Below are 27,737 nucleotides of genomic sequence, written 5' to 3'. Positions count from 1 at the left end.
CAGGAGCACTGTGTGGATAAATGGGCCAGTTATTGAAGGTTTAACCGGCTCCTGGTGTGGAGGAAATCCATATTTTATTTGACGTGGGAGCCGCTCAAGGCCTGTGAATTATTACTGCTGTATTCCACCTGCTTGTGGAGGTCACCCAGCCAGCTGGATCGGTAGAAGTGCGTGTGCGTGTCACTACATGTCCGTCCTGATGTGTGTCCAGCCTTGGTTGCCTCCAGTAGTATGTGCAGCATGTCACGGTGGCCACGACAGTCACACCGTAACCATACTGCAGGCTCATCCATCCATAGATCTATCCCTCCCTTCATCCATCCATGTACTAAAACACATTACAGAGATGACTGCCTCCGATGTGCCACTTTCCCCCCCAAGCACTAAAGGCTCTCTACTGTATGCCGCTGGAGGAAGGATGTATCATGGCCACAATGAGAATCACAAATAGACATCCAAGCGCACATGCACGACAATATCAGTATGGGATAAGTAGATTAACTTATACATAAGTGCAGTTTTTTTATATACTGGTATTTTACTTATATTTCCCTGTTATGAAGTATTGTTAGGGCCGGTTTATGCTCAACTTTAGATGCATATACAGACACAGAAGGAGCCTTCTGTCCGTGTTCATTTTGTCCAAAAGTGGCACCTTACAAGGCTGAAACATTAAGCCAGTGGAGAAGTACCAAAAACTGCAGGTCAATGCTTGAGGCTGGCTCTAAAAAAGAGTCAGTACCCATAGACCTCCACGCCAAACTGCCCAACTTTACAGTAGAAATATACATGTTTGCATCCTGGTGCAAAAAATGGTTTTGGTCCCAATAGCTAATTTGGATATTCATAACAACTGTGCAGGGTTTTTTTATTGTTATAAATCACCAGTTTACCTTTAACTAAGGCTCAAAATTACACATATTTAAGTTCAGGGATGCTTAAGTGCCAAAGTCCGTGAATCAGAGCCACCCACCCCCATCATCCAATTATGGTCACTTCTGGCTCCAAAACACCAAAACAGCAAAGGTTGAAATGCCAAACATAAGGCCTCAAAACAACAGTCCAAAAACCAGTGGGTAAAGTGACGGTAGCTACATCCATAATTTATACCATCCATGGTTTGTGCAAGTTTTCTGAAAGCTTATGGATGAGGATGAAATGGACCACGGGACATTGTTAAGGCATTGTAGTGTAGTTCAAGCAAGATACGATTGTAAGAGACAGCAAGACATTTTGAAAATGGCTGACTGGAACATATCTGTAAAATAGCAAAAGCAAATTCTCAGTCCACATGTCATAATGTATTTATTGGCCTCACAGTTCACCACCGTCAGCAACACCAGCTCCACTAACAGCTACATTATTACAACCTCCACCACCGTCACCTTGTTTGCTGTGTGAAGCTTTTGACTCTGACCTGTATTGCCATCTTTTGGCTGTACCTATGCTATCATAAAGGATGCGTGTAAGCATGAGGGCAGTGACATCCACAACATTTAAAACGGGACTGTATCTATTTTTGCACATAAAGGGAAGGATAAATGAGCCCTTAATGCACTATAGTGCAGAGAAAGTACTGTAGTACCTTTCCCATTTACATTTACCTGATGGCTGTAGGTACTTTGCAGCTTCAGATTTTACTTGCAAAGCATAAAATAAGCTCATAAAATATGATGTAGTTTAAATTGCCCAGCAGACATAAAGTAGAGTCACCCGGACCACTTAAAACATTAAAATACATTTTAAACATTAACACTTCAATAAATTAGTGCTGTGATAATTTAGTTCTTCCAGTTAGTTCCATAATTAATCAATCTATTATTTGGTGTACAAAACATCAGAAAAAAAGAGAGAAAATGTCCATTACAATTCCAAATTCCAAATTGTGACCGTTTAACAGAGGTGGGACCAAGTCATTGTTTGGTCTCAAGTCTTTGCACAGAAGTCCCAAATGAAGTCCCAAGTTAAGACAGACAAGTCTCATCTTAAGTCCCAAATCTAAACTGACAATGCCAAGTCAAATCGCAAGTCCTGAACTTTCAGTTTCGAGTCCTGAACAAGTCATAATGCTCTCATCACCAACTGTAATGCCATTGTACCAACAGATTAATATTCCATTTACAAGAATCATGCTCTTTAAATTTGACTTCATTCAGGACTTCTGTGCAAAGACTTGAATTATTTTTGACTTTCTAGTTCATTAAAACAATTCCGACTGGACTTTATCATAAAAAGGTAGTTCTGACATTTCACTTTCATAGCACTTTTAACCAGTACCACAATTAGCTTACTTACTATGTTAGCCTTGAGTTACAGTTCTTTGTGCAGCTTCAAGTGTTGAACAAAATTGAAGTTGTTGTGTCTTTGTACGTTTTTGGTGCATTTTTTGATTTGAATGAATTGATTTGTGGCACACTTTTTAAATAACAATTTTTAATCTTTGTATTTGGGGGAAGGTATCAAGTACTTTCAAGTCAGAAAGCTCAGGCTCAAGTGAAGTCCTGAGTCATTGGTGTTTAAGTCCAAGTCGAGTTGTAAGTATCTTTTGATTTTGTCAATTTGAATCAACAAAGTCAGCAAATTTGTTACTCAAGTTGAGTCCAAGTCAAGTGATTTAAGTCCACACTTCTACCTTTTAAAAAGCTGGAAGTAGCTTATTTGTGACATTTTTTTTTTAAAATGACTTGAGTGATTGAAGTACGTTTTACTGCAGATACTTATTACAGTAAAATTTGATCAACATGGGACGCATGTTTGAGCAGTTTTTTATTGGTACTTTGCGACTTAAAATAGCTTACTTGAGGGCTCCCGTTACAGTGACAAAGAGTCACCGCACAAATGACCACATTACTTCACCTTCTCTTTCTCCCTCCTGTCGGCCATTCCTTCTTACTTTACCTCTCAGCTTCCATCTTCCTCTTTAACCTTCTTGCCTGGTGCTCATATCTCATCTCCCTCTCACTTCCTCCCTCAGTCTCTCCCTCAGCAGTCCTGCTGCTATCTTTACGACCCCCTCACTAATGCACCGCTCAATTAGCCTTCGATGAGGTTTTCCACTAAAGGCTGGGTAAATAGGTAATTACATGTTGTCATCCCCCCACCTCTTGCTAATCCACTCAACTTCACTCTGCTCCTCTCAGTCTTCCTCCCCCTCTTCCTCCCTCCCTCTCTCTCTCACTCACTCTCTGTCTTGCTCATTCAATATCATGGATGGCTGCCAGAGATGGTCCAATAGAGGCCCAGCGTGGGCCAGTTAGTCACAGCTGGCTTAACCCTTCGATTGGCCACATTCAGCACTCTGCTTAGTGCACACTTTTCACTTTTTTCAGCCTGCACTTCAGCTCTGTTATCTGGGACACTTTATCATCAAAATGGGAAAACTGGAACCACCCACTGGCTAAATGCTGATGAAATCCTGCCAGCTAATGGAGACGTTAAACAGGTCCAGGTGTTTTGAACAATTCAGGCGCTTTGTCAGGGAACGTCACACAGAGGGGTGAAATGAATGGTGGCGGGTGGAGAAAAGTACTGGGAGGGATATAAAGACGTCAAGACCAAGATGGCAGCCTCTGAGTTGTTCTCTTCAGTACTTTTTCTTTTTTTTATTTACTTGTTCAGGTTCTGTTTCCTTCTCTGGTTACAATCCCCAGAGAGAAACTTTTGAAACCTTTGACAATTAACTTGTCTTTCTTCTTAAGCACTTTTTTGTGAAACCACAGAGTTTTCAAAGCTTTTGAGTTGGAGGAGCAGCAGCCTTACCAGGAGTCACAAATGGGGGAAATGAGCCAAAGTGTTTAAAACTGTGACACTGGGGATTTTAAACTGCACTCCTGTCAATCCACCTGGTGAACATCCGCTCTAAGGCCAACAGAAAAGACAAACTGGTGCCTCTGTAAAGAGCAAATGGTCGTTTTTAAGATCTGCTGCCCTGTTTTTAACTGAAACCTTTGCTGAGCAGATCCCAGATAGCACTCTCTGTCTGCTGGCCTTCCAACTCCTTCAAGCAGAAAACGCACAGAGGTACTGGGGACAGTGATGTCATCATGTTGAAGAAATCACAGTGCATTGATGGTCAAACAGATGTCCAACATAGACAGAAACAGAAAGAAGGCCCAGCAGAGGATGTAGTTTTTAAGCCAGCTCAAAAAGTTCAACCTTAACGGAGCTGCTGATCCAATTCTACTTTGCAATGATCCAGTATTTTCTCCGCACTCTCATCACTGTGTGGTTTAGATCAGCCACCAAACAGGACAGGAAACAGACTGTACAAAGAATCACTGGTGTCAGCCTGTCTTACATTCTGGACTTATCCACCGCCAGAGTCAGGAAACGGGCAGGTAACACCATTACAGAGCATTGCACCCTCGTGTTACGACCCCTAGAATGTTCATAGCAAAAAAGTCTGACAAAATCACAAAACGTCGAAATGTAGCAGAAAACAACATCCGGTGTATTTGAAAAGGGTGACAACCAAACAAATCAAATTATTCAAGCAAAGTCTAAGAAAAGGCCGACGGGTTGGCCAAAGTGAACAAAAAGAAGACACCCAGATCAACCAACAAGGGATTGTATAATATGGGTTCTTCCCTCTAACCTAAACCACCATAAACACTAAACCTAACAAAAATAAATCTGTGAAATTAGGACTACCGGACCCCCAAAAACAGAGAAATCACAAAGACAAAATTCTGACTCATGTCAGTTATCACCGTGCTACTGCTGTCACAGCTGGAGGATGGATGAGAGTCGGCCAAAGTCCCTGCCCCCTCTTTATGGGTTTTCCCCTCAATCAGGCCAGCCAGAGTCACCTTAGAGGAACAAGACAAACACATCAGTTACAAGCATATGCAATACACATCATAACCAACTGAGCATGTAACATTGGACACAACCTGCTCCAATTCTCTCCCCTCTGGTAGGCGCTACAGAACACTGCACACTGCATCTGCCAAGAACATTTTCCTCTCACAGCGCATCACTGTGATAGACAGTGAATGCCAGTAATGTCAGAAACAATTCCTGTGCAATAACCCTGTGACACCAAACATCCACTCTATCAGTAATTTATACATTTTGTAGTTAAAGTACTCGCTGTTCTTTGGATCTCAATGTAAGAATCACTGTAGATAGTTTATACAGTGCATATGCTGTCATATCCACCTACAGCATATGAAGCAAACTGTTCCATTAGTCATTCAGTATTATTCCATAACCCTTTGCAATCTAGCACTGTTTTGTTGTTCACATATTGCGTTGTGTTGGATGGATGAATGGATGTATGGATGGATAGATGGATGGACAAAAAGATGCATGCATGGATGGATGGATGGATGGATGGATGGACGGATGGACGAACAGATGGATGGATGATTGATGAATGATTGATGGATGGATGAACGGATGGATAGATGACAGAAAGATTGATGGGTGGACAGATGGATGGATGATAGACAGATTGATGAATGGATGGATGCACTGATGGACGGCAGATGGACAGATGGATGGATGAATGGATGGGTGTGGACAGATGGATGGATAATAGACAGATAAGTGAATGGATGGACGGACCGATGTTGGACAGACAGATAGACGGATGGATGGATGGACAGATATATCCTTTTTATACATTTATATATCTGTATCATACATTGTAGATTTTTATCTTAACCTTCCTCAGCTTTGTTCTCTGTCTTTTAGCGGTACATCTATTTAAAATTCCTTGCATGTCTCCGCGTACTTGACCATTAAAGCTGATTTTGATTTGTACTTTTTATATATCTAACAATCAGAAAGCATAAGCACCATGGTTCTCAACTCTGATGGCTGTTGATGCGTTTAAATTGCGTGCCTTGAGACACCAGTCCACAGGCAGTCTGTGGAGTCAGTGGGATTGCGCTCATGTCTGCTGAGGCCGGGCAAGGAGTATTTATCAGCCTTACCACTGCTGAAATAAATTGATGCAAACGTGTTGTCTTTGGGTCGTCCTCATCTGTTACATCAACAATAACAATGTTTACCGTGATATATAAATGTCTGTTCAACATCATCCATCCAGGCAGGCTCACAAATTCTGCCATTGTCAAGGTTTGCCCATTATTCAGCAACGTCTTAACAATGTGGATTTTCATCTTTCATGTGTTGGGACCAGGCCGCTTTCATGCGAGTAGCTGCTAAAAAAAGGACAAGGCTTCTTTTAGGAAGGACCACCTGAAAAGGTTTTATTCAAACATTAAGTACACAGAGAGAAAGAGAGTAATGCCTGCAAAGTGAAATTTGAAATCAAAATGAATAATGTATTCCCGGTAGAAATGGAAGCTGGACTCACAATCTAAAATATCTAGACCATGGCTATTATATAAAGAATTTGTGGAATTTCTAATTTGGATACAAGGAATGTAATAACATTATGTAGGAGAGAAATGAGATATAGGCAAGACAACAAAAACAAAAGAGTAAAAAAGTTTTTGTGCCTGTGGAGATAGGAAGAAAGACAGAGAAATGGAAAGTGAGAGGGATAGTTTTTGTGAGAGGGAAGAAGGAGAAGAAAAGGAGGAGGCAGAGAAGGAGTCAGGCTGAAGAAATGAATAAATGAAGGTGGCAGGAAGGGAGGACAGAGTGTTTGGGGAAGCAGAGGAAGTGATAAGTTGAGTTCAGACAGACAGCCTAAATCCTCATCTCAATCAATCACATTTTCCCTTCCTCTCCTCTCAGTTTGTCTTATTGATTTCTTGTTTCTGCCAGTGTCCTGAAAGCCCGACTCAAATGACTACTTAGAGTTTTTGGGGCTCCATCTCTCAGTGAAAACCACTCTTTGGTCATTTGTTCTCACAGCTCTATAAGGGAAGTGAAGGGATCACTGGGGTCTTATCCAGCAGATGATGTAGCAGCCCATTCTCCGACAATGTCCTTTCGTATAAACTTTATACTTTATATTTATCTCTTGTGTTTTGGGGTGAAACTAGCGCCGGCCAAATTACCCTGAGAGTCAAGTGAGGACATACCAGTGTGGCATTGATCAGGGCTATTTTAGGTATTTTAGGGCAAGTCTAATGCCTGGTTCAGACTACATGATACCAGAAGGATTATAGCCCGGCCGGCTGCCTTAGGGTGTTGGCTCGTATTTGGGCATTGGCTGTGTCAATCGATCGTTTTATCTCGTGTAGTCTGTCGTAGTAGATGACAACTGATGCTGCGGCTGGGTTGTTTCACGACGTCCCAACAGAAGGACTATCATGTTAGATGTTTTTTTTTTTTTTGCCCTCCATTATGTGCTCTCTCACAACTGTAGCTTTAGTCAGTAGGAGTACAGAGTGCTTTTCAACTGTAAACATGGCAAAGCCAAAGAAGTAAAGATTGAAATGTCTTTCCCGGTGACATCATGTGTCATGAAAGATGCCAAGCACTGACTGGTTCTTTAACATTGCAGGCCATTCTCGTGCACTTTTCATATGTGCGAAAACTAATGCACCACCGTTCGTATCGTAAATCATTATGATACAAAAGTTTTCATGCAAACCGTTGAATGAGGATACATCAGCCAGCATCTCTTGGCCAAGTCACCGCAAAATTTTATAACTCTGTATTTTTACACTTTGACACACACATAAGATCAAGAATCATGGATAATAAGATGCTGTGAGGCTTCAGGTAATGCTTTTGTGATCAAAGGTAATCCAGACCGATCAGCAGGCCAGTCACTGGCAGCTACAGGTGTGGTTTACGTGTGTTTGAGGAGGAAGAGGTGACTGTTCATTCAAAACAACAATGGTGGTTCCTAAAGAGGTTATCCTAGATACTGCAGAGGTATCAGTCATCAGAACTGGAGAGTTCATTGAATGAAGACCAAAGAGCAGCTCTGAGGGCTTTTCTCGATGGAAGAGATGGTTTTGCTCTTCCACTGACTGGCCCTTGATAGATGGTTGATCCAGTCACCTGCCAAGAATCTTTTAGTAGGGAGGGTTTAGGACAACCTCTCCGGTGGTTCCATGTAACAAGCCTGTCGTAAAAGACAAAATTGCATAGTTTTAACCCATTATGTCATTTCACAAGCCCTAATTTTTTAGCTTAAGTCCAGCTCAAGTCAAAATGTCAAATGCTGTCTACAGCTCTTATGTAGATACGGTGCAGAAGGTTGAGATGGACGAATTCTTGTGCCTTCAGCAATAGTTGCAACATGGCATACCCTTTTTCAAGCTTGAAGTCATGTTAATATTTTTAACTTTGAGCCATGACCAAGGTCCATAGTTTTTGCTGCTTAACTTAAAAGGCTGTAAAATGCTTCTCAGGTTTGCATGTTGGGGAATGGGCTTCAAAGTCATTCAAAGATGTTCATGGTCTGAGGTTTGCACCCCACCACCTCTGCAAGCCTTTGCAACTCACGGTTTACCCATAATACTCTTCTCTGTGCAGGTGTGCAACTCCACAGAAGCATTTTTCTAGCTCAGCCAGGACCATAACAATACTTAACATGTCATTCAGAGTTTAAAGCCACTGGAAAAAACAAAGCCCACACTGAAAGGCCTGTTTATTACTGAATGAAAAATTGTTCCATTTCAACAGATTTGCATGTGAATCTGCAGAAATACAGCTGATGCACTGAATGTAATGTATGTGCCTCACTCCACCCACACAACACCAGCCTCTGACTCACTTTCGCAAAAAATTAAAGAGGTGGTTTGCTGGAGCGCTCCATCTCCATCACACACACACACACATACTCCCAGTAAAGTGGCTGGGTGCTAAAGTAGGTGAGTCACCCCATACAGGGGCAATTAAAATCTCTGTCACAGCATGATGTAATCAGCTGCCGTCCCCACAGAAACTGAAACTGTGTGCCTTTAAAGATCAACATTTCTCTTGAAAACATGCTCTGGGGTTCCTTATGGAGTATGCTTGTGTGCGGCAGGGGAGATGACAGATCACTGGTAATCAGCGTGCGCATGAGTTTGTGTGTTTGTGTGTACATGTGTACAGACGTGCTCAGTAGTCATATACATCAAACAAACACTCTACCTTCAAGCCATTCTCAGCGTTGTTTTGTTTGTTGTGCTATGAGAGACTGTTTTTGCTGGCATTTTTGCAAATCTTATCTCCATTCTGCTTGTTAACTATCTGCTATGAGTGTGTTTGCAGATTCTTCTGTGAGTGACACGACGGTATCTTTAACTGCTTTGGTTGCTTAAATAGACAATCAAAGCACTGTAGTCGAAACCATCTAAATTAAGACAGGGAAAGCTGAGATCAGAGGATCGTAAAGCACAAGTTAGTCATGTTTGTAAAACACCAAACAGTTTCAGTGCTGCCTTATAAGATGATTACAGAATACAAAGACAGAAGACAGCATGCCAGAAAATGGGACATGATGACAATAACGTTGATCCAAAGGAACTTCAAAAAAATAAAAAATCCTAGCATATATCCTTAAGTCAGAGTAGAGGTTTCTAAAAATACTGTGTGACCAAGACAAGACTAAGGCCTTTCTCACTCGTAGTTTGGTTCACTTGGACCCAACCAAAGACTAAAGGAATACACTGTTGTCTTTTTAACTCTGATCTGGTTTGTGTTTCCACCAAGCCCCGGGGAACAGTGCCTGGCTTTGAAGCCAAGCGAGGAATTTATCCTTGCTAAGACCCACCCCCTTTTGCTTTGTGCTCCAATAAGTTGAGCAAGCTTTGAACATGGCAAAACCTTTGTCAACTTCCCTTTTTCCTGTCATAATTAGATATGCCATGTGCTAGGCTCGCCTTGGCCTCCTCATTTCTATGGTAACTTTTAATAGATTTGAAATAGGTTATTACCAGACATATGTCTTATTGTTAGCCAGAACAGATCAAGGCTAACATTCCTTTGTAGACTATGGTCTTCATAAAGCTATGTAGGGCCCTGAAGGAACTCTATCACTCAGCACAATGGACTGTATACAGTAGTAATTACTTATAGAACACATTGGCAGCAGTGCAGGAGCAATGTTGACTGAAAGGCTTTTCATCCTCTACTTCTCCATTTTACATTGAGTTCAGAAGCCTCAGTTTGCAGCGTTCATAAAAGTTTTCTTTTTCTCGTTTATAAAAGTTAACTTTGTAAAGATATCCTTCCATCACATAATGTAGTCCTTGCTGTCAGCATCTTGAAGCTATATTTAACACTGCAGCCCCTGGCTAAATGGAACTACTGTTTCTTTTTGTCAAGCTTGTCTGACCCATGGATGTATTCAGAAAATCTGCTCAGTAGCGCATTATACAAAAAATGCTCTATTTACGTGATATGAAAGTACCTGGATCTTCCTTGTTATGGGTGCTAAAGAGCAGCACTACAGACTTACGGCGGCTGAGCATGGCCGAGTGTGCCCAAGTGGTTGACTTCCACTAGCGGAGCAACTCATTTTCTGTTAAGTGCCTTACTAGCTGAAATGGTGATCAAATAATTAAATCTCAAGGCTCTTTTAGACTTTCTAGATGTTATCCAACCGAATGGATTAAATCTTGATAGTGAAACTAGTCATTTGGCAGAGGTTTTGGTGCTAACAAAAATGTATCCACTGATCTACAGACATCTCTTTCCCAATGTAATTCAGTGGGAAAAAGTCTTACTGGACCCCATGGCATCATTTGACGGACCCAGACGGTGAAATTCCACTTTTGGTCACTATGAAAAATTAGCTTGAAGCCCGGTGCACTTCCCGGGGGCTTGGTCCAACCTAGCAACAGAAACTAGGAGGGTCAGGACTTAAGTATAAATTACAACTACCGGGTTTGTCATACCATAGGACCCAAAGACTTTATCCCACTGTGACTTCTTTCCTCACATTGTGAAAGAAACAACTGTATGAGGACTTCTTATTTTTTTTACATTACAACCTCTGCAAAATAATTCATGTCACTATGAGGATTTGATCCATTCAGTCTGATAACATTTCAAACATCTGTAAAAGCGGCACCATTTAACCATTTTATTTCTGTTTAATTTACCAGAGGGCTAAACAGGAAGTTGGCCGCTTGGCTGGCAAAGTCTCTGGTGCATGCACTTGCTCTGTAGGCCCAAAAATTCGGATGATGCAGGTCATTTTATACCAACAAAGCTGAACTTTTTTGGCTTCATGCGCCACTGAGCACCCATCATAGGAACACTGTATTAAGTACTCCTTATACATGATTCGCACTGACTTCTTAAAAACAAACCCAAAGTCTTTGGTGACTGACAGAAACTAATGCAGCACACTGCTGTCCCTTATGTGTTTGTGTCACAAAGAGCTCACAATGAAATAACTGATTATGAGTATTGATAGTCAAGACTGCAAGTGGACCTATTACATCATAAATAGTGACCAACAGGTAGAAGCACAGGACACAAGGATACGAGGACAACACACATCTGTATTCCTTGACAGTTTAAGGTGAAGAGATTTAACAGTAGCTTGGAATAAATGCTAGCATCACATTTCTGTTATTAAATCTTGTGGTTGGTCCATTTTGCTTTCACACATTGGCACACTGTCAATTTGATTGGTAGCCCCTGCACCAGCCTAAATGCACTGACGTACTCAGAAAACTCTTTAGACCTGAGCTTACCACCATCCTTAATGGAAAACGCAAACTTTGCTTTTTCCATTTGGCTTATCTTGTTTTTCATGCAGGGCTATGATGCAACAAATAAAAAAAATGTCTCTCCATTGACATTTCTGTCAGTCTGCCACTGTTTCAACAGGGCAAATAGAATAAGTTAATTAGTATGTCTAATTGCATTTGGTGGCTCAGCTTTGGGAATATCAAATCAAATTAGGATACTCAGTGTTCTTTTTCCGTGGCACACGGTTTGCCTTAAGCTACGCTTTTTAGGATCTGTCTTTTGTCTTTGTCTCTATCTTTTTCAACGTCCCTTCCAGCTGTACTACGCCTTCGCTTTGTAGTCTACCCTCCTCTCTCTCTCATCATCCGCCCACACTTTCTTTTTCTTTTCCTACCATTTTTGGATCGTATTCTGTCTTTTAGTTTTCTTTTATTTCACCTCCTCTGTTTCCCCGTTTCACAACTTTTTCGCTCCAACTATTCTAATCACTTGGAAACTTGTTATAAAATTACCCTCTAAATGGGACAGAAATAAATACAAGCTGTTAATCCAATAAACAGCCAGTTAATGCAATAACAACTTGTGATTAATATTGCTTTTTTTGTAGCCTGTTGATGATGTAACCAGTGGTTTTAAGCATTATGGGTATATTTAAACCCATTTTCTTATTAAAGCATGAGCATTATAACATCTTCTCAAGACTTTAGGAGGGATATCATATTACATTTTGACAATTTGGCACATTTTTCTAGCAGGTATATCTGCAGTTATACTTAATTTTACTTAATTTTAACCCTTCGTGTAGCATTTTTTGACAACATAAAAATTCAGTCAGTACAGTATAAGATCGTTGTAAGCATGGTCCCCCAAAGAAATATTTTATAGGGGTAGCCACATGGGCTCCTGAAATCTTGGGGGGGTCACACCAAAAACAAAAGCCGTCATTAAATTTATTAAATTTAATACCAGCAACGTTAACATTTTGAGTTCCACAGCAAGTCTATTGAATGTGTTATGTATCTGTCTATATACGTGTTTGATGATTCATGGTTCTTAAAACAGGCTGGTTGGCATTTTCTTTAGAAAGACTAATATACAGCTTAACTTTGAAGGAGTGCATTGATTATGAGGAACAAAACATTTACTGGAGAGAAGTTTTCTCACATTTAGGAGAGGCTCATAGGTAACCATACAAACCATTTTTATTCAGATATCTAAGATACTTTTTTTGGTTTGTTTTGTTTTAAGAAAAGATGTTAGAGAGTATATTTAATCATAACTACAGTATTATGCATATATATATAAATATATAACTATATATATAAATTAATAATAATATATATGGGGGGGGGGGGGTGTAAAATGAAGGGATAACCTTTACATTAACGATTACAAAATGTCTCATGTCCCCCTCTCCCTCCATTCTCTCCTCTCCCTCCTCATCTTTTCCTCCCTCCTCATGCGTCCCTCTTTCTGTCCTGTAAAAAAACATAAGCCAGTCTGTCACTCTCTGAGTCAGTCTTTGTTCTGTCAGAATCTATCCCAGAGATAAGTGTGACTGATCGCTGCAGGCCCGGCCAGACAGACGGTGTATAATTGAGTGATAGGGACTAATGTAAGTGAATGGCTTAAAGCCGGCTGTGATCCACGGCAGCCGTAGAGGCTCAAGCACCGTGGGAGGCTTTCTGTTAGGCCCTTGGTAATACTAGCAACAGCAGCCACCCAGATTACAATCTGGTGACTACCTGGCTCTGTGTGTGTGTGTGTGTGTGTGGGGGGGGGGGGGGGGTCATGTTGTCTTCCTTTTTGTCTTCTTTCCATTCCGCGTCTCTGTTCTTCTCTGTTACGTGGCTCTGTTTACTACTCAGCTTCATTTCTCCAACCTCCACGCACCTTTTTCCCATCTCTCTCTCTCTCTCTCTCTCTCTCTCTCTCTCTCTCTCTCTCTCTCTCTCTCCCTCTTTTCATCCGCCTCCTCCCCTCCCTCCCCCTGTTATCTTAGCTCTTTAATTAACGTGACATGCTGTGAAGTGAGATACTAAATAATGCAGGCTTTTCCAGTGACATTGAATCAGCCATAGTGATTAGTGGCCACACACACACACACACACACACACACACACGCCAAGAAAAATGCCCTATTTTTTCAACAGTGATCTACCTTTTAATAAGGGGATTCATTTTTCAGCACAACTATGGCTTAATTAGGCAAATATTCACATGAATTCTCTATTGAGAAGATAATGCGTTACAATTATGCATTTTAAACAACATTCATATTTAGGTTATTACAGTGTGTAGGGGTTGTGGTAGTATTGTCTTCTAAAATGAGTCCAAAAATGTAAATATGTTGGTTAAAAACACTAGTTAAAAGAGATACTTAACCAATTTTCAACCAGCTTTGTATCAAAACAATTTGGGTAGTTAGTGTAAATGATATCACTCCTCGCCCTATGGTGACACTCCACTGGATGATGCAAATTGATGCAAAACACCTAATCGGGTGGATTTTCACTGACTCTTAGGGCTGTTGTTCGAACTAGAAGCTGTCCTTCCGCATTTTCGTATTCCCCCGCCACCCATGCCGCCACCACAGACAAAAGGAGTATCGACCTGGATCAAGGCACTAACCCCCTCCCTCTCCCTGTCAGAGTCGGACCAAAATCCGACCAAACGATAAAACTAGAAGTCCTGATTGAATTTCAATCAAGTTTCTGCACTGCCTATATCTTTCCTCCAATGTCTTTTAGAAACACAATTTAATGCTGTGTTTCGCTGTGATAGCGAGGGTTTGTGAACAGGAAGTGGGCGCCATACTTCATACTAAAAGTGTAGGTGGAAAACCTGAGATCAAACAACAAATATTAACCAAGATTCTGTTACTGAGTTATATATTTCTTGCCTCATGATTTTGCAAACTCAATTTAGCAAAGTTTGTAACTGTGATAGGAGATTGTTTCTTGCCGGCCGGCAGCCTTTGATTCACAGGAGCGTTTATTGGTCTGATGCAGCACAGTGCTCTCTGGTAGTTTTAGATTTTCTACCTCTTGGACAAAACTGCCCTTTTTCTGTTTTCTCTGGTCATGTTGCATAGATTTCAAAAGTATTTGTGTCTTCTACTGCATAGACGGACTATCAAAAGGCCACCTTTCCAGCAGTGAAATACTTCTCTAGTACAAAAAAATACCATTGAAAAGCCACTAAAGTAAAAGTCAACACACTGTAAAAAGAAACTAATTGTTTCAAATTTTCAAATCTAGTGTCCAGGTTGCCTTAAAATTTTGAGTTGACTGAATTTGAGAGAAGAAGTTGAAGTAATTTTGTTGTGATTCAACTTGTCTTCTCAAATTTAGTCACCTTAAAAATTTAGGGCAGCCCGGACAACTGCTTTTTTTAAGTTAAAGCATTTTTTTTTTTACATTATTCTCTGAACAACAAAAAGTTAAAATGTTAAGAATTTAAAAAAATAAATAAATACATAAACAATCAAATTTAGTAATAGCCCGTTTAAACTAAAATATAAATAAAATTGAGAGCTTATTTTCAAATCTAAAATATATAGCAATAATAAATAAATAACTTTAATAAAAAATAAAATTGTACTTTCCCTGGGTTGTGAGTAGATGCGCATGGTATTTGAATATTAAGCCTTTTCATACTGTATTGCTGAGCTCCCATATCTAGTGTAGTAGTGCAAATCACAGCGCAGAGGACTTAATTTGTGCAGGCAGAGATCTAGGTTATCCCAAAGCAATTGTTTCAGACCAAACCAAGTGGAAAATCCAGTGTGGGTTTAGTTGTTTGCTGCCTTGGCTGCAGGGATGCTAAGAGCTCTGGGTTCCAGCGTTCTTCTACCCCCCCCCCCCCTCGTCTTTTTTTAATCAGATGGCTTGTTCAGGAGTGGAGGGGATTAAGACTGCTGCTGCCGCTGCTGATGACTCGGTCCAGTTTTGGAAAGCCCACAAACACATACACGAATGCAGGACAGGAACACCCGGCTGCAAGCGTGCACGTACACACACAAAGGCGTATATGCAGTTAATGCTAATATGCATATAGAGTCATTAGCATATGCATGAGCTGGCCCATATGCATGCACAAACTGTATAGCGTAGGCCCGAGCGCTCATTCATGCAAAAGCTCACATCTAAGCGTTGTCTCTCTGTTTTGCCGCCCGCTCACTTTCGGCATCTCTCACTCAACACTGTCAGTTTTCTGGACAGCAGCAGTGATCTGCCATGTCTCATTGTGCCATGTGATTTGAGCTGTGAGATTTCTGACACAGACTGACGCCTGTCTCTTCTAATGCCAGACACTCACACCAGGCGCTGCAGATGGTAGAGAGACAGCGAGACAGACAGAGGGACGGAGAGAGGGAAAAGGCAAAAACATCTGACTGATTCAAAGGAGAAAGGAAGATGCTGGGGGAGGAATAGTCAAAAAACAAATAGATGACTGAGAAAGGGGAGTCAAAGAGGGAAGAAAATAGAAATGTTTTGTGTTTGGGAGACTGAAAACTGTCAAAAAGTGTGCAAAAGAGGAGAAAGACTGAAGTAAAAAGAGGAAAGGACTAGAGGGAGAGTCTGAAAGAAAGGACGTGAGGTAAGGATGAAAGGATAGAGACGTTGAGCTTCATGTTGACCCAACACTGTGTGCAACGCCGCCAGCAGATAACACCAGTCAGTCTCCTCCCACTTTAATCTCCCCATCATCCATCAATCCCTTTGCTCCATCCCTCCACCCCTCCATCTCAAAGCCATTCACTCCTTTTCATCGATACGAATCTGTGCCTGTTTGACAAACATTTTGGAAGAAATCCGGTTTTGAAGCGTGCTTTGTAGATTGTGCAACGGGCAAAAAAGTAAAGCAGAAACAAAAAAAATGAGGCTGACTTGGGAGATTTAAAAAAACAAGAACTTTAGAAGCCGACTGATGTTTTAATGCTAAATGTTTGCCATAAGTTGAAATTCATCAGCTACTTTGTGAACTCACACACACACACACACACACACACACACACACACACACACAGCCACGCACACACCAAAACACACCTCCGGCAATGAGTGTATGGTCCTAATGAAGCGAGAAGAGGAGAGGCAGCTGCATAACTGGAGTGTAAGGCCTAGAGGGAACTCACACACTTCAAGTCTGCGTGTGTTTGTTGGCGTGTGTGTGTGCGCACAGACTATATAATATGTGAAAGTCTCTTAATTTGGGGTTTTGCAGGGAGTCTAATGACTGCATATTCTTTTCTACCTCCCTTCTTCTTCTGTCTCCAGGTTGTGAGGGCCTGTTTCTATCGTCCTGTTGTGCAGTGAGGCAGTGAGCTCACGGTGGATACAGCATGCATGTGTCGACATATCCCATGATGCACTCTGCCAGTCCGGGCCTGCTCCTCCTCAGCTTCCTCTTCCTCGCTGATGCCGACTGTGAGTTTCACACTCAGACCCATACACTTACATATATCTATACATACACTTATATTCTCACACATGCAGACTGACATGCATAAAGAGGAAACGTTAAATTTATATATGCAGTGCATATCCTTTGAACACATGAGCGCACACCAGGTTGGAATGACCTGATTTCCTCTTACAAACCACTCCACTCCTGATATCGCATCTCTACTGTATGTGTGTGTGCTTATCTGTATGTGTATGTGTGTACGAGTGTGTGTGGGGTAGCAGGTTTGATATGAGGCCAGCTGTTTTTGTCCATCCCAGTATTACTTGGCATGGATAGACAGACCACATATGGCAAATCAGATAATTTTTTCCTCTGCTTGTGCGATTGTGTTCATACTGTGTGTGTGTGTGTGTGTGTGTGTGTGTACGTGTGTGATCCCTGATCGTGGCTAGTCGGATGTATTTCTCAGGGACATGAACATCAGTATTCTGGTTATGAGTCGTATGCTGGTTTTAATTACGCCTGCTACTACTTATTATTTTCATGATTGCTTCATCTGTCTCTTACTTTCTATATTAATTGTTGGGTCAATACTATGTCAGAAAATGGTGAAAAAGGTTCATTACCATTTTCCAGATTCTAAAGGAGGAAGGCTTTCGATTACTTGTTTTGTCCAACCAACAATCCAAAACCCAAAGATATTCTGCTATAATAAAACAGCAACATGGAGGCTGAATGCTATGAATTTCCATTTTTTTACATAAAAATATAAATAGATAATAAACAATAAATAGATGATCAAATTAGTTACATTTTCTCACAATTGACCAATCAGCTAAGCTCAAGTTGTAATTATATTCTAAATATTAGAGGAAACATAAAGTCACCACAATATTCGTGTCCATGTTTATGAATTGAATTTAAAAATGATCTTAGTACTGTCAAGGTTTGGCAGGATGAGGATCCAGAAATGCAGACAAACAAAACGGGAGCCGGAAGTGCAAACTGAAAGCGAGTTTTAATGCCGAATATTATAGACAAAGAAGGAGGGGAAAGCAGTAATACTGTGAGTAAAACAGACAAACTGACAAAGGACAAAGGGAAACACAGGTATATATACAGAAGGAAACTAATCAAGACAGTGACCCACAGCTAGGTAGGTGGACACAGGAGCAGGAGGGAAAGACAGGAATTGGTTAACTAAAGAAGGTGAGACTGGGAACACTAGGCTTGAGCAGAAACAGGTGTGCAGGGGAGACTGACAGAGGACAGGGAAGGACAGACAATACTTACAACACAGGGAAGACACACTGAGAGATGGAGAGACAGAGAGAAAGAGAGGGAGCACAGGTGACACACAAGGAGTCAAAATACAAAATAAAACAGGAATCAGAACATCAGTAACTAGAAACAAGGAAAAACTAGAAAACAGAAAACCTCAAAACAAAGTCACATTATAACAAAACCCCCAAACCATGACGAGTATACTTGAGGAATTTGTTTTCAAATTTGGCACAAGCTTGCTAATTGTCATGTTTTCAAAAACATAAAAACAATCAGGCCATTATGCAGTGTCATAACTTAGGGACAGGAGGGGAGACATTTGGTCAGGTACTGAAGTGATGACACGGGGGGACGATGTGTGTGAATCATCCATGTTTTCAGACAAGGATATAAAGTGTAAGTGCAACTCCTCTGGTTCGTGGAGGCATACAAAGTTCTAGTAGTCTGACAATATTATGGATATAAACTGCTGAGGAATGAAACTTTTTTTTCTTACCTTTCGCCTGTCCGTTCTGTTTGTTAGTCTCGCTCAGAAGTCTTATTCAGAAATGTCATAGACTTTTCCATGTTGTCAAAATCAGCTAAATATTCAGACATTACATTAGAAAATCTTTTAGATAACACTAAGATATGCTTTCTGTACTCAACAACCTTTTCCCGACACTCCTTTCTCCAACTCCCACGTTTCCAACACTGTTTTCCTCCAAACAAGTCAACTCTCTCGAGATTAAAGAACAAGACTTCTAATTGAGCGAGACTTCTTCACAATAACAAACAGACCAGAGAGGTGCAGAAAAATGCTCAGTTTCGCTGTAGGGTATTTTCTGTACAGTTATCAGACACTTCTAATAACAATCTAAGCCTGTCAGTGGTAAAAACAAACACTTTCAATGGACATAAATTGACTCTGCTCAGTTCCTCGCAGGGAAAACAATAAGCCTGTTTGACCACTGCTGACTGAAGCAATTTTTAAAAATTGTTGTCTCCATTAGTCACTTAGACACAAAACATGACAAAAGAGGGTCCAGGTTCAAAAATACCAAAGTTTTCCGTTAATGAGATCTTCCTAAAGCCTGATTAATTCATTATTAATAGGATACTGCTGTGTGTGTGTAAACACTCTGAATCTGGGTGTCTACCTGTGTGAGAGAAAGTCTTGGCCATGGCATGACTTCTCTGCCAATTTGTCAAGTTGACAAATGCGTCTTTGAATCTCACGGCAGCCGTGATGAAACAGCCACATTTGGGGTGAGAGTGAGGATAAAAGATATGAAGACAGGAGAGGAGTGTGGGAGGACTACAATTTGGGATAGACTGAAAGAGAATAATGGAAGAGAAAAGAGGAGGAGGTCATTCGAGCTCACCACGCAGACTGTTAAACATCTGGGAGCTATTTTGCCACAGACCTCAGAATCAGTGGTGTCTAGTAGAATTTTGATTTGCATAGTTGTTTTAAAAATGCTTGTTCTATAAATAAGTAAACATGTTCAGCCAGATAAAAGATGCAGCATGTTTGGTTTAGTGTGTTTTTTTGGAGGGAGGATGTGGCGTAGCTCCAAGCTTCTGGTTGTACGATGCTGAACATCTATTAAAAAAATGCCCCTGTGAGGGCTGCTTGATTTGCTATTGACATCGCTTTAATTTAACTATAAAAAAAACACCCCAAAGATATTCTGTTTGCTATGCTAAAAGGCTGGAAAGCTTTTAATTTCCACTATTTGTACATAAAAATATAAATAAAAAACTTAAACAATTAATAAATTATCAAATTAGTTACATTTTATGTCAACTGACCAATCAACTAAGGTCCAGTTTTAATTATATTCTAAATATATCCTCAACAAAACATTTGAATGGCATGAGAGGAGTTAGAATTAAGCAACAAAATGTATCTTAGCTACATAAAAATAGGACCACCTAAACACTTGTATGCTAAATTTAGACTATTTTCACCACTTCATCTTGCTGTCAGGCAGTCCTTTACAGCAGGAAACTGACACTGTTACATTAATGCTCTCCTCAATGCCACCACACTCCACTGACAGAAAGTTGTTTCACTCCACAGAACACAATGAGTCTCTGGTCCGCTACTGCTGGTTAATTTGTGTTATTGCATGACTTTTGGAACTGAGCTGTATCTTTATTCTTGTAAACGTGTCCAAACTGAGAACGCTGATAACACACAATTCTTACTAGAGGCTCAGTTGCGAAGGACTTTCTGCGGTGTCCTTTCTCCTGCTCACCCCGTGCCTGCACAGTGCTGCTGCACAGAAGGAGAGAGGGGGGAGAGATGGGAGGGACTCAGCAGAGAAGCCATGTACTGTCCTGTGCAGCATTGAAATGCAATATAATACATTTGAATGCCAGGGTTCCTGCAGATCCTTTAAAGGACTTAAAAGGCATTGAATTAATTAACATAAAAATAAAGGCATTTGATTGTATTAAATTGGCTTTTGTCTGAAGTTGCAATTTAAAATCCCAAAAATAATTGATAACATGTATTTTTTGTTAAGTAATGTCATAAATTCCTCTTTTTTTTTAAACTCGCCATGATGGGAATCCAAGCAGTGGAATCTCGCGTGCAATTTGAAAAAGTCAAAATCACCGCTTCTGTTAGTAAACCATATAGCTACTGTTATGATAATGTAATGCCTTCCATGTGTTACTCTCTAAAAAGGGTTGTGATTTCAACATTTGACTTACATAATCAAACTTTTTGACTGGACAAAATGTTGTGTTTTATGTTACAATGAACATTTGGGCAACAAACTGTCCCCTTTTAATTTTGAAAACTGGTCTAAAACTCCAAGTGGCATTAAAAAAGTCACTAAATATAGCGATAGTCGCCAAGTTGGCAACACTGTTTCTTACCTGCGCTGAAACCTTTGTTTGGACTTTGAGGGGAGAGGCCAATCATATGCTCTGGGAAACGATGCATTTGATTTGCAGAATAAAAAACAACATGGGCGCATCATTGGTAGACTCATCATGTGGCACAAAATCATCTTATTTCATTTTAAAAATTGAGGGAAACCAAAATTGTAATTGAAAATAAAGTGCGATTAATTGTCCTGCCCTACTCCCTGTTACACACATAAGCACACAAGTACAAGCTGCCATTCCAGGCCTGCAATGTTTAAAAGTCCACCGTCACACAGAGCCCACAGTAAAAGCACACACATCCACAAACCACTCTTGTTTTCCTTTCAGCCTCCTGCCCTCTTGTCCCCTGTGTAAGTTCCAGGGTCGGCCAGTGAAGGCCCAGTCATCCATCAAAACGATGATGCTCCCAGACTCCGGTTAGCAGAGCAGCGCAGACACACACACAGAGGGTGGAGAGGATTCGTACTTTGTCTCCTCCGTCTATATTTTTTCTTTTTCCCATGCCCTCGTCTCATTCGCCGTGACTCTCTCCATTGCTCTTTTCCCGTTCGCTTGCTGCCTCTTCTCTGCACATCCGTATAATGTGGTGAGAAAGGAGGGACAGAGGGCTGGAGGGGGGGAAAGGGAGGAAAGGCTGTTCTTTTCTCTTTTTATCTCATTGTGTATGACGTACAATGCCTCTTTTAATATCAACAGTGGGGACTCAGAGATTTGAATGTTGAGAATTCAAACACAGGCTGCCGGGACGCTGACATCTTTGTTGCTCGTCGCGTGCCTACATGTTTTGAAATGGTAAATGCGCTCGGAAAAATAGCTTTCAGTCGCGCTTATCTTCACTCAAACTTAGTGGCAAATGAATGGAATACATTTAAAGCATAATAGAGTGGCACTGAATAAAGGGAACACTCTGGTTTCTGCCTCAGCAACTGATGTAGTATAAAGAGTGAGACAGCCTGTGTACAGAGGAGGACAGGGCGGACTTTCAACCAGAAGACCACTGTTCGTGTCCCATAATAAAGCAAAAGTCAGTGTTATTTTTTACCCAAACCATGTTTTTTTTTCCTAAATGTAACCAAGTAGTTATGTTGCTTAGACCTATGTTTCCTTTGATCATATATATATATATATATATATATTTTTTCTTTTTTTTAAAGATGCTATGCATGTAACAAGCAGAAACTGACAAAAGTGACACCAGAGGGTTACCTAGAATGTTATAGTTTGAAGCATAGGTCTTGCCTGTCATAGACCTGTCATAATAACTACCTGGACAATGTTCTGTCCCAGAAATAGCAGAAATATGTTATATTTTTGTAAATTTGAGACCATTTATGCTAGTGAAGAATTCATATTGTTATAATAATGAAAGTAAAACATTTTCAAGAGCTATGAATTTTCAATTCTCAAGAATATACAGACTTTTCAATACACATATTTTTAAGTAATTAGGTATTGTTTAAACTAATTTAAATTTTGAATATAAGATAGTATGTATAAAGGCATAGTACCTTTATAGGAGTAGCCCAAAATTACTCAGTTTGAGAATTAGTATGAAATTTGGCAAACAAAATCAAAATCAGGGGATGCCTCCTGTAACTTATTGAAAAAGCTTAGCAAAGCTCTTGGAGAACCACACCTGAAAATCAGCTTGACTTTTCTTAAAACATGGCAAGAGCAATTAATAAAGAAATGATCAAGAAATTAGTAAAAAGTATGAGAAACTTGCACGAAAAAAAGGTTTTTATTTAAAAAAATGAAAAAAAGGGTAAGCCAACAAAAACAAACAACGATGTGACCTGAAAGTGCTCAAAAAATTTTGAATATAGTAACATTATTTTAAATAGAATTACAAGTGATAAATGTTCCTGGACATTTTCCACTCAATTTCTGTTTTAAAAGTCTTATTTTCTAAATCTACTCAAGTTGGTCATTGTCTTTTTTCACATTTTTGCAAAAAATCAAACCACTTGCTCAGGATCCAAAGGTTTAAATACTTGTGAAAGGCGTCTGTCAATCTAGGTTTCAAAGGGTTAACGTCACCACTGTAATCTGGATGGTGTCTCCTTAACGTCTGCACAGAAGCTTCCTTTTTATCAAACTTCAAAACCATAAGCACACATGCTCGTTGCACCCACACACACACATACTAGTGGACTGAGGGTATTAAGATGCAATCAGATGGAACAGTATCCCATGTGCATAGTTGGAAACCTTGCATGACACTGCACCATATGTGCATTCTGCACACAAGCGCTGGTGTAACAATACAAGCAGCGCGCTGAGCTTTGCGTGTGTCTTTTACTTCCTCTTTCCTCCCTCTTTCCTCTCTCACCACCATTTTTGTCTCTCAGTGTGTGTTTGTGTGCGCGTGCGTGCATATGACATCTATCTGGTGGATTAAGAGTAATGCCCTGATCCCGTCGCAAACTGGGCCACCGCTCCATGTACGCAGCGAGATGTGAGAAAGCTGCATCTCTCTCGGTGTGTCATTCAGCGCGACGGGAAACAATGCAACAACAGGGTTCTCTCTGCTGACCCTCGTTTGCCCCAAAAACAACAAGCTGTCGTCCTTCCCCTCGCAGCCTGGGTGTAACAATAAAAATTCCAGCTGATGTATAACTCAGTGTGTGTGTGTGTGTGTGTGTGTGTGTGTAACAGAACACAACATAACAGCTCCCTTTTTCAGAGGCTACAGTAAGGAAAGCAATGCTGAGTTGCAACCTTGCTTTAGTAAGCAGACTGTACATCTTGAAACCAAGTAGGGGTGGTTTAGGATTCTGCCTAGGGAGGCTCTCGGTAATGTGAAACTCTTTAGCCTCAGTTTGCATCACATCATTTATGTGATGTAAAAGCTGTGCATTTCCATTTTTTTTTCTCCTCACTATGCCAGATGTAATAAAAATGCTAAATTCAAATACTGACATTTTCACACATGACATATAAGGCCTGAGCACAACGTTGCAACTACAGAATTTGCTCACGTGGTGACTGATTGACCTGTCAACATCCGACCACATTGCCAGCACTTGCATGGCCTTGAGGTTGACTGGAATCTGAAAGGTGGTTGGGTCAATTTCCCACAGTGACAGCACTGCTACTTTTGCTTACTTTTGGAGCCCTTGAGTGAGGCATTGAACACAAAGTGCTTAAACAGGAGCTTTCTTTGGTTACCTGTGAGCGTTCCATTCAGCAGGTCCCTGGGCTTCTAAGTTGCTGTAAAAAGCCATGTGGTCTCACAACATGTTCCAAACTCATTTTTTGTGTATTCAATGAGCGTAGTTTTTCATTGTGTTTTCAGGTTAGTTTTGACTTTTTGCATTACATCAGCCTTTTTTTCTTCTTTTTTCTACCTGTGTTATTTAGTTTTGGCTCAACTTGCAGTTTGGCAGGCTGATGTCATCACTGTTACATACAATGGGTATTGCACATTAGTGTATAACAGAGAGCAGAGGTTACAGAGAGAGAGAGGTTGTGATCATGTGATGTATGCACTACAGCCTGTCCTCCACCATAAACAAAAACAGGACTTTGACTCAGAAGACCAGGGTCGTACCCTGTCCCATTAAACACTGGATGGACACGTCATGTCCACGGCCAAAAACGGTCCCTGTTGGATGCCATAAGCTGCAACTCAGTGATGGGACAAAAGCTAGATGGTGACTTTATTTCCACTTCCAGTAAAGGTCCAGTTTGAACCTCTCTTGCAAACCAAGAAACACTGATTATGTTATTGCTATGGGAAAAAAATGCATTTATTTTTGTGTTTGTTTATTTTGTTTTGTTGACGATGTATGTGTTTGTTTCAGAAATCCAAACCTTTCAGCCCTGAGGCTCCAGTTTTCTACTTGATAGCAAATAGAATATCTTTGGCTTTTGGATTGTTGGTTGGACAAAACAAGCAATCTGAAGACATCACCTTGTCGGCTCTGGGACATGCACTCTATGGCCAAAGACTAGTATTACTCAACCCCCATTTTTTAATTATGTAAAAATGATGCTTGTGCCATTTATATACCCACATGTGTGGATATGCTTGTGTGTGATGTAAGAGCCAAAAGTCTCCATCCAAACAGTCTTTGATCATGAATTTCCACAAAGTCATGTTACGTAGTCATAAGAGCAAGTGAATAGATAAAGTACAGGGCTTTCACCCTAAACTCCAGGGTTTGACATCTGTATGGGTCAACTTTTTATTTGGTCATATTAATACTGTATTTTGACGGTGCTAGGACACCCAGGAAGGGTGTGCAGCTAGGCAATGTCATGAGTGCGTGCACAACTTGGACTATATTTGAATTCTTTGATATTATATTTAAAAAACAGTCATTCAACTTCTCACTGTTTGCTGGGGTTTGAAATCAAAAATCATTGTTGAGTTATTTTTTGTAAAATCACGTTGCAGTGTCAAGTCACATTATCATGTTAGGCACCCAACCATGATTCTTCTCCAAACCTAACCTCATGGATAAGATTGCTAATTTGTACAATATCATACAAACTGTATGCATAAATTCTCATGAGACATGATACAAACCATTGCATGAGGATATGCTGAGTAAAGCTAGAGCCATTTGAAGTGTGCAATGAGTCCTGTAACAAATCCTGCAAACATAAATCTGCTCAATACTTGACTTTTGCTCCTTTGGATAAATTGGTCACTCTTTGGTAAGAATATAAGACTGCAGAAAAGCTCTAATACAGTAGATTTGTGGTTATCAGTGAGGGTTTATGTTTAGTGCAACGTGCATGTTTGTGTCTGTTTAAGTATGTTTCTGTTTTACATGTATATGTATGCAAGCCCGTGTAGTGCTTAGAGTATACAAGAGATTAGATTGAGATAAGTATCTAGTTTCGTGCGAGCTTCATGGCTTCTTGTTGCTGATGGATGAGGTACCGTCAGGATTCAGTGGTATGAGATGAAGAGGCGGGTCACAGAGGTGAAAGGTTTCTGGCCTGGGGGATTAGTTAAGGGTGTGAAATAGAATCAAGGCGTTATTTTCCTGGATGGATTTTTTTTTTCTTTTCTGTGATTGATTGGTATTGCCTGACGTGCTGAAAGGGTAAAGAAAAGGCAAGATCCTGGTTGACATTATCGCCCCCAACCACAGTACAAAATGTCAGCATCTGCTCCCGGCAGTGTCGACCATGATTGAGGCACAGTGTGATTTCTCCTGTGGGCTGGGAAGTGATGATCAAATGACCAAAAGGCCTTCAGTGTTACCCTGGTCAAGTCTTGAGAGATCATTTTTGCATTTTTTATCTCTTGATGGTTTATGGTGACAGTTTTTACATGGAGAAAGCATTTTCATTCTCAGAATAACAGTAGTTTTGTTGACCAAGTTGGGAGTGAGAACATGTTGTCATGGAAAATGATAAGAGATGCTTTTGCCAATACACTTCAATGCAGGGAAACTAATTTAGATGCTCAATACTACTCTCACCATTTGATGCATCATAAAACGTTTGCCTCAGGGGTGCAGGAGGAGACCAAAAGACAGTATTTGTACCCTGATCCACTCTTTCCAATGCCAGAGTCAGGCCAGGAGATGTTAAAATCAAATTTTATACTGAATACAAAGTTAATATAGGAAGTTTTCTCTGCACCTAAAGTAATAAACAGGCCATTTGTTGCCCTTAAGACATTGGTCGGATTAACATGGTTAGACAGTTGTTTATTAAAAAATACGAGAAAAGAAATCTTCTTTGACACTGCAAAAAAAGTCTGCAGTGATGTTGAGTAAGGAATACAAGTAATGAGCATAACTCTAATCGCACTGAAATTGTCCTTTAATTTCCTAATTTTAAATTAATGTGCCACTTATCAACAAAACTAATTCCAGTCATTATTTAAATAATTCATGGTATATTTTCTGGAATAATTATTGCATTGTATTAAAATTCCATTCAAGTGATGATGAGCCAGCTCATGCTCATCCGGAATATGACATTAAACCTTAAAAATAAAGAGGCTAATTTAAATGCTTGACGACCTCTTTCATCAACTCCAGTGCAAAATATCTCCCCATAGAAGGTGACAGAAATGGGTCACATCACAAACATTTTCAGCAGTCATATACACAAAATTAAAATGCCAATCACAGTTGTGCTATTATTATTATTTAACTGTTAATCATCAGTGCTGGCTGTAGTTATCTGTAAATGTGAGCGAGGCAGATAACGCTGAGAGAACGAGAGTCCATGTTGATGAGAAAGAGAATGAAGCAGTTCTGCTGATGCTTCTTAGTGTGCCGGCCCACAGAGGAGACGCTATTAGCGGCTAGCATAGCTGCGCGCCCATCCGTGAGTAACAGGATCTGACCAGCGTTAGCTTAGCATTAGCTTAGCAGGTGCACCCGTCTGTGAAGAGGCCTGGATAGCATCAGCTTAGCTCTAACTTAGCAGAGCGGTGGTCTGTGAGTAATACACTGTGACCAGCGCTGAGAAAACCCTCTGTTCGTCGTTATGGGAAGCCAGCCCTGACCCAGTAAAGTTGTGTACCCAGTGGGTAGTCCATGTGGTTCTAATGATCTGTGTATAAAAGGGGACCCCGTTTGATTAATTCCTCCCCTTGTGTTTCTAACAAATTAACCCTG

The 27,737-nt window shown here is 40.5% G+C and overlaps 1 protein-coding gene across 1 annotated transcript in view; it reads left to right on the top strand.

The window, feature by feature from the left end:
• Positions 1-27,737, top strand: part of ptprdb (protein tyrosine phosphatase receptor type Db) — a 217,868-nt gene that overhangs the window by 109,200 nt on the left and 80,931 nt on the right. Inside the window, exon 5 of the mRNA XM_042485070.1 lies at positions 16,848-16,997. Coding sequence (XP_042341004.1) covers positions 16,913-16,997 — 85 coding nt within the window. The 5' untranslated portion in view covers positions 16,848-16,912. The remainder of the gene's footprint in view (positions 1-16,847; positions 16,998-27,737) is intronic.

The sequence above is a fragment of the Plectropomus leopardus genome, chromosome 4, assembly GCF_008729295.1.
Source record: "Plectropomus leopardus isolate mb chromosome 4, YSFRI_Pleo_2.0, whole genome shotgun sequence".
Lineage (NCBI taxonomy): Eukaryota > Metazoa > Chordata > Actinopteri > Perciformes > Serranidae > Plectropomus > Plectropomus leopardus.
This window is presented reverse-complemented; position numbering and strand designations above follow the sequence as displayed.